Below are 7725 nucleotides of genomic sequence, written 5' to 3'. Positions count from 1 at the left end.
GCGTAAAAATTTTGGGGTACCAACATTAAACGCCAAATAATTGATATTATTTCTGATTTTATATGGGCTGTGTGTGTCTGGCAAAGCAGTGTTTCCATGCTAAATTCTAGCAAAAACATGGCTTCCGTTTCCAAATATTTAACGAAAAACATTGTACTACTATACGCGGTAGAGCGATTGTCCCAACTTTTCAGGAACAGCTTGTATAATATATACCTACATATTTTATTTGAAATTTTTTATAGTTCTAAGTATTTTTAATGACAACTGTTGATGTCATTTTGTCAATATTATTAAGCATTATTATTAGGCTCTCTTTTACACAGTTCAATTCTTTAAATTCAAACAAATCTTCTTTTATTTCATAGATAAAAGTAGTAATAAATCATATGATCATATTTACAGATTATATATTACAAAATTATATGTTGAAAATAAATTGGATGTAGATATATTTATTTATTGAAATTGCCGTAGTAATTTCTCAAAAAGTGAAAATATCATCATACTGAGAAGACTTCTGTTTCTGAATTTCTTGTATAAATTCTTTTAGAACTTGGGAAAATTAGACGAAAATTAAGAGTAAAATTTTTCGATATATACCATAGTTTTTTAAATATGAATGCATCAGTATTTCAAAAACTATGGTACTAATATAACGAAACAATTTTACTCTAATTTTCTACCAGAATCGACCCTCAAAATTTGAAACGTTAGTCTCAAATATATTAACACATTGATTTTTTGGGGAACGTCCTTAAGTTGCTAAGGTAATCAAAATATTACTTAAAGTTAGATACTCGAGGTCCAATGCTCGTTTAATTTCTAAGTAAAAGATATTTTAGACTCTAAGATCAAGGGAACAAAAAAAATTTAATCAATTTATAGAGGTTTTCACGTTATTGAGGTTTTACTGTAATTAAAAATTATGCTGTATAGTTTTTTTAAATTTCGTAATAATTATAAACTTAATTTTGTTTTATTTCTTTTCAGACACATTAGCAGCAAGAAATGCATCATGCCCTAGAATATGCCCACAACAAGGTTCTGGAGATCCCGTTTGTGGTACAGATGACATAATTTATCCAAACATATGTGAATTACGAAAAAAAACTTGCGGGAAAGGTAAATGCATACAAAATTATAATTTTATATAATTGTTTCACATACAAAATTAAGTTTAAAAAAAAAAACAATTATTAAACCAATCGTGCTGAGATTTTGTAATAGTTGTAAGTATAATTCAGTCACGTATTTGGTCCATACGGTAGTTTAAATAAATGCACTTATGTGCCTCAGTTCTCTTTTTTTTTTTTGTTAAATACAAATTATTCAGTCCAAACATATAAAAAAACGTATTTTAAATAAAAAGTAGAGTGCATTTCAGTAAGAATGATCCTTCAACACTAAACCAAAGAATGAATCAATTTTGTCTTTAATTTTTCGTTGAGTTTTTGCCTAATTGTGTGGATGAAACATTAACAAATTTTTTTAATTTTTGTCTTACTTGCGAGAATAGTCGGATTATATTTGGTAGAAATATTCTATAAAGTGTTTGAAAATAGCTCGCTTACTACCATAAAAAAAGATTTTTATTTAAATTGAATTCCGAATCGAATTTCGAAATGAATTTTTTTCTGATTCCGAAGCAACTGCTTCAATTGATAAGTCAAAAACCTGTCATTCAATTGCAAAAGGAATCAAATTTATGAAATATTTGGTGCAAAAAGAATGGAAAAATATAAACATTAATTTCATTTGACGATTAGATGAGTATTTTTCTAGATATCTCCAGAATCTCTCTGGAATAAAGACTTATTGTACAAGATTCTTGTCAATATCTCAAAACCTATTTCTCCAATCGTTAAATGAATATGAATTTCGTAATTTTAAGGTCAAAGCTACTTTATATATAAAGTTTCATTTAATTCCGAGCCATTCCAAAATTTGGAGAAAAAAAATTTTCGTCTCAGATCTGAATAAATATTATTCACTAGAGTTTATGAATCCAAAAACAAAAAGAAAGAAAAATTGGGGTTCCTGTAACAGTTATAAGAGAAGTTTTTACCAGATTTTTGAGCAATTTCGGCAGTCGATAGAGCTAAAACTTACCGTTCAATCGCAAAATGAACAAAGTTCTTGTGCTTTTAGTAACTCAATAAATAAAGATGTAAATAAGGCCCCAAAAAAATTACAGATTTAGGAAATGCTTTGATTGGTACTTATCTTTCCTAGTTGTATGTTTCTTAATTTTAATTTTATGTCCCACAAATTAAAATTATTATTATCAAATAAATAATAAGGATGCGTAAGCATGACAGCAATGTTTGATTTACAGCTTCAAATTTTTTTATAGGTAGACTTTTACTCAAAGAATATCTGGTTTAAATTTCAGTTTAGGTATCCATGAAAATTTTTAAGAAAAAAATCATTAAAAATCGATATAAAATACCTCTTATGGCTATATAAAATACCTCATATACGGCGAGGCTATATTTAGGGTTGAAAATTATTTTTATCTTATTTTCAACTTTGTATAACACTCTAAAATCTTTCATATTTCAATTAGGTGTACAATTGGCAAAGGAAAATGGATGCAGTCGAGCACTTTCTGGATCAAAATGTGAACATCGATGTACCAATGATAAAGATCAAGTATGTGGAACAGATGGAAGAACATACTTAAATCGGTGTATGTTACAAGTTGAAATATGTCGGTAAGAATCAAATATACCACTTAACATTTTTGAATACATTTTTTTTTTTTTGTTAAAATAATGCCAATCAATTATATTTGTGAAGTTTTTGACTGTTCATTTTTAAATGCAATTTCATATTATCATTTTATTAAATCTGATATTATTGGATTGGAAATCTTTTATTCAAAAATGATTAAGCAACTTTAGAAGTTTTGTTAGTTTTTTTTGTTATTCATCATGACCTTACTCAATGCTTTTAATTAATTTTAAACATTTTTATATTTAATTGATTTTTTTAATTTTTCGCTGTATTAAACACATCATCTTAAATCACATCAAAGAAGTTATATCCCATTCTAAAATATATTTGAAACATTTTTATACCCTGTATATGAAATATATATCAAGGTATACTAATTTTTGTCCCAAGTTTGTAAAATTTTGATAATACGAATAAAATTTTGGTATAGGTGTTCATAAAATCACCTAATTAGTCCATTTCCGCTTGTCCGTCAGCCTACCCGACGACATGAAATTTAATTTCCATTACATTCCATTACATCTAAAATATAAATTGAATATAAACGAGATTTGATTTATTTTCAGAATTGGTGGGATTGAATTATCACATGTTGGTCCTTGTAATAATATATCAGCACATCGTGAAAATTGTCCAGTGAATTGTGATCAAGCACCAATCGATGGACCGGTGTGTGGATCAAACGGCAATGTTTACAAGAACACATGTCAGATGAAATTGTTAACATGCGGCCAAGGAGTAGTTCGAACAAATAAGAAATATTGTCAAACTACACGACATTGTCGTGAAAGTTGTTGGCGTGTAGCAAAACCCACATGCGGTTCAGATGGCAAAATATATTCAAATGTTTGTCGTATGAAGTCCAAAAATTGCGGGTAAATTTTTCTAGTCTATTTTTAGTTATATTTTTAAAAGGAAACTTCTTTAGCCATGCGTCGTACTGTTTGATTGTATAGCCCGTTATAGACTTTGGCCAAAAATTGCCAGATGGCCGGTTGTCTCACGAATAAAAAAAGTAAAAAATCTACATCGAAAATCGGCTAATTCAAGAAAATGAAATAAAACAATCACTTTTTGCTAAAACTTGGTGGAATGTGTTTCTTAAGTGTCAAATATAATTCGTAAACTATGCGTTAGTTGTGCAAATATTTCTATTTGTTAATAAACAATCAATTGTTAATTATATGAAATAGTCCGTGTAAAAATTGACTTAAAAAAATTTATAAATAGGCAACTTGTATTTCGTATATGTGAGTGTTCGTCAAATAATAGAAAGTTATTATACATGTATAACATTTACGAAATGCAAGTTGCCTATATATTAATTTTTTAAGACACTTTAACATGGATCGTTTCATTTAATTAACCATTTATTGTTTATTAACAAATAGAAATATTGGTGCAATTACTTCATGACTTACGAATGATATTTGACACTTAGACAGATTTTAGCAAACTGAAAGCGGTTTGTTTCATTTTCATTAATCTGTTACTTTTTTGAATGTACTAATAAGTTGTTGGATTTTAAAAGGCAAAGAAAATAATGACACTTAGGTCCGGCTTGACACTTTCAAATAGAATCCGATATGTTTGAGTTAAAATGAAAGGCATCCGCAGGGAAAGGACCGAGGCAGCTGATACCCTTAGAGATTGGAAACCTTAGCCAAATGCCTTATTTATCGCCTGATGAATATTAATTCTCACCCGAAAAATTGAATTTGTTTTTTTTTATATTTTAATCTATATATATAAAAAGAGAGTGTTTGTTTGTATGTCCCCGATTTTCCCTAAAACTAACCATTGACCTTCGGTAGGGGATTATGTCATTGGGTAGCCCTTAGGCTCCCATTGTGAATAAGGGAGTTTGGTGGGGGTGCATTGTGAATAAGGGAGTTTGGTGGGGGTGGAATTAAAAATGATCTAGGAATTCATAGAAAATAGATTAAAAAAATAGTTCTAATAATTTTCAATAGATGGCGCCACTGTCAATAGTACAATTTACACTAGATGACGCTACTGGTGCAAATGTCTTTCGATTTTTTAGTTCTAATAATTTTCAATAGATGATTGAAATTGATGATTTTCGATTTTTCTCGAAAATTCTGGAATGTTCTATGGATTTCTATCGAATTTTCTAGAACTTTCTCGAATATTCTCGAATGTTGTATGGATTTTATTGAATTTTATCAAACTTTCTCGAACAATCTGGAATGTTCCATTGGTTTCTGTCGAATTTTCTAGAATTTTCTCGAACATTCTGGAATGTTCTATGGATTCTATCGAATTTTCTATCGATCTTTCCCTTACTTTTCCGTACACACAGAGAGTGTAGACATAATATTGGGATCGGCCAAAAAAATCTTACTGTTCCGTACACACAGAGAGAATTAAAAAAAAAGTCTTTCATTTAACAATTTTGATATTTAAATGTGCAAAAACAACCCAGCGAAGCGGGTTTAACAGCTAGTACTTTGTATTTTACAACTAAAAATATCTCTCTACCATGCTATCACTGGCGACGTCCTTGATTCAAATATGTTAGACCAACATATTTAGATAACAAATTAATGTAGACATTGAGATAAGCATGAAAATTGAAAAGGTTTTATATGCAGGAAAATTTCGCTCTTTTAAAATTCAGGATCTAAATATAAATTCTTATTTCAAAATTCCAAATTAACCCTAAATAAACATTAAAATCATGTTGAAGGTCAAAGTCATCATTAAGTTTATCTATTTTGAAATCCAAAAACTTTTGTGAAGTTTAATTTGTTAAATTCTGGCCTCTCTTTTGAGAAAATCGGTTAGTTCGACACTTTTTGATCATACACAAAAAGTAATAAAAACAGCTAAAGAAGTTTCACTTCTTGCGCGAACTTTTGCGGAAGCGAACCAAGATTTTTGTTTTAAATAATCAAATTTATTCCACAGAAAACATGTTTTTGAAGTACCCATGGCATTTTGTATCAGTCAAGAACGTAATTCTTACAGTATAGCATGTCCAACAAATTGTAGTAAAGAAAAAGAAAGATTAACTTGTGGATCTGATGGCAATATTTACAAATCTGAATGTGAATTAAAAATGTTAAATTGTGGGTTAGTATAAATTTTTAATCATGTTCTCCCCCTTTTTGAGAGTATTTTACCTAAAAATCAAGTTATTCTTTTAGAACACAATCACGTGGTAAAAAAGTTACAAAAGTTGATTTTGATAAATGTCGTTCCAAGTACAATAAATGCCGTAAAACGAAATGTGAAAAAGAATTGGATCCTGTATGTGGAACAGATGCTCAAACATATCCAAATGAATGTTTATTAAATGTTGCTTCATGTATGAAAGGTATTCAAATGGCACATTTAGGTAACTGTACAAGCTTAAAGGAAATTGGTCCATGTCCATCTTCATGCCCTGATGAAACTGTAAATGATACTGGAGCCGAGCCTGTTTGTGGCTCTGACGGCAATGTCTATAGGTAACAACCTCTATTATTTTACTCTTAAACTAAAGCCATCTATATGCGTATTTAACAACTAATGTGTTTGATATTTTAGAACGCTGTGTGAATTGAAGAAAGAAACCTGTGGTCAAAAAGTAGTTCCAGTACCTGCGCATCATTGTAAAACAACTGCACTATGTAACGAAGAATGTGACGATGCAAAACAATTTGTGTGCGCATCAAATAATAAATTTTATAAGAATGAATGCGAAATGAAACGTGAAAATTGTGGTAAACATGTTTATGTTGTACCAATGAAACGATGTTTAGCTGGATTTATGTTCCGTGGTTGCCAGAAAATATGCCCGACTCATTACGATCCTGTTTGTGGTACCGATGATAAAACTTATAGTAATCAATGTTTCTTAGAAATTGAAAATTGTCATTCCAGATCTTTGGTTCAATTAAAACATTTAGGAACTTGTACTCAACCGATAAATGAAATTCCCAAAAATTATTTATATTAAATTCGTATATTTCATTTAATTTTCTTCCAATTTTTCTCAGTGCTAATTATATTTTTTACTGTTATGCTAAACTATATTTATTATTTTCATTGTTAAGAGATCCCTTAAACGCAGGCTCGGTTTGAAATAATTTAAATCGAGAAATTTTATTCTTATCCAAAAAAAATAATGCAGTTTTAGATTATGAATTTTTCCGGACCGAGCGTGCATTGATGGAGTCTAACGACTTAACAATGTTACTTGTTTTTATTGTTGATTTTTTTCCAACAAATTATAAATAATATATAAGTATTTTTCTTATTTCATCGATCGAAAAAAAAAAACGACAAAAAAGTGCCAATATAATTTGTGTTTTATTTTTAAAGACAAAAATTAGATTTAAATATTTATTATTTTTTTCATTTAAAAAAATACATATTATAATAAATAAATAGATTTTAAACAAAATTTAATCTTAGTTTTTGTGTTTTTGTGATTATATTAATTATTTATTTATATTTATACAAAAAAATCGAGAAAAACCAAAATAAATTATCATTTATTTTAACACTGTTGTTATTTTTGTCCTAACGATTATTTGCTCACAGAAACAGAGAATTTCAAACAAAATTTCTGCTCTGTGAGCAATCACTGAACTAATGCAAATAGTTTTAACAAACTCATAATGGTGCATTTTCATGCTAACGCATGACGCTGAGTTTGAGCGTCAAATTAAGTCACGTGGTCAGTTTAGGCCGTTCTGCCATCTGGAAAAAACTTAGCAGCGTCACTTCGGAAAAAGCTAAGCACAGTTTAGCTTTTCATTGTCAGAATTGATTTTGAGAAAAAAATTTATTTTCAACTTCCGAATAGATACATGATAAACCCACAATAGATAATCATATTCACCAGACATTATTTATGTACCTGTTTATTTATCATGTGTTTTATTAAAAAAGAGATTTGGGAATTACTCTTAGTAATTAGTATGTATATCGAGATATTGACTTTCGATATAAATAAACTTTTTTGTCGCTCATTTT

General features: G+C 28.9%; 1 protein-coding gene across 1 annotated transcript; it reads left to right on the top strand.

The window, feature by feature from the left end:
• Positions 1-977: 977 nt before the first annotated feature.
• LOC123298327 (serine protease inhibitor dipetalogastin) lies at positions 978-6722 on the top strand (the record flags this gene model as incomplete). The annotated part of the gene is made up of 6 exons (XM_044880304.1): positions 978-1125; positions 2570-2717; positions 3306-3614; positions 5671-5835; positions 5910-6212; positions 6292-6722. Coding segments are annotated over 6 exons (1485 nt in total), but the record flags the coding sequence as incomplete, so codon positions are not given.
• Between the last annotated feature and the right edge of the window lie 1003 nt (positions 6723-7725).

This window comes from Chrysoperla carnea, chromosome 1 (genome assembly GCF_905475395.1).
Source record: "Chrysoperla carnea chromosome 1, inChrCarn1.1, whole genome shotgun sequence".
In the NCBI taxonomy this organism is placed as follows: domain Eukaryota; kingdom Metazoa; phylum Arthropoda; class Insecta; order Neuroptera; family Chrysopidae; genus Chrysoperla; species Chrysoperla carnea.
Note: the sequence above shows the minus strand (reverse complement) of the source record. Positions and strands in the feature narration are given on the sequence as shown.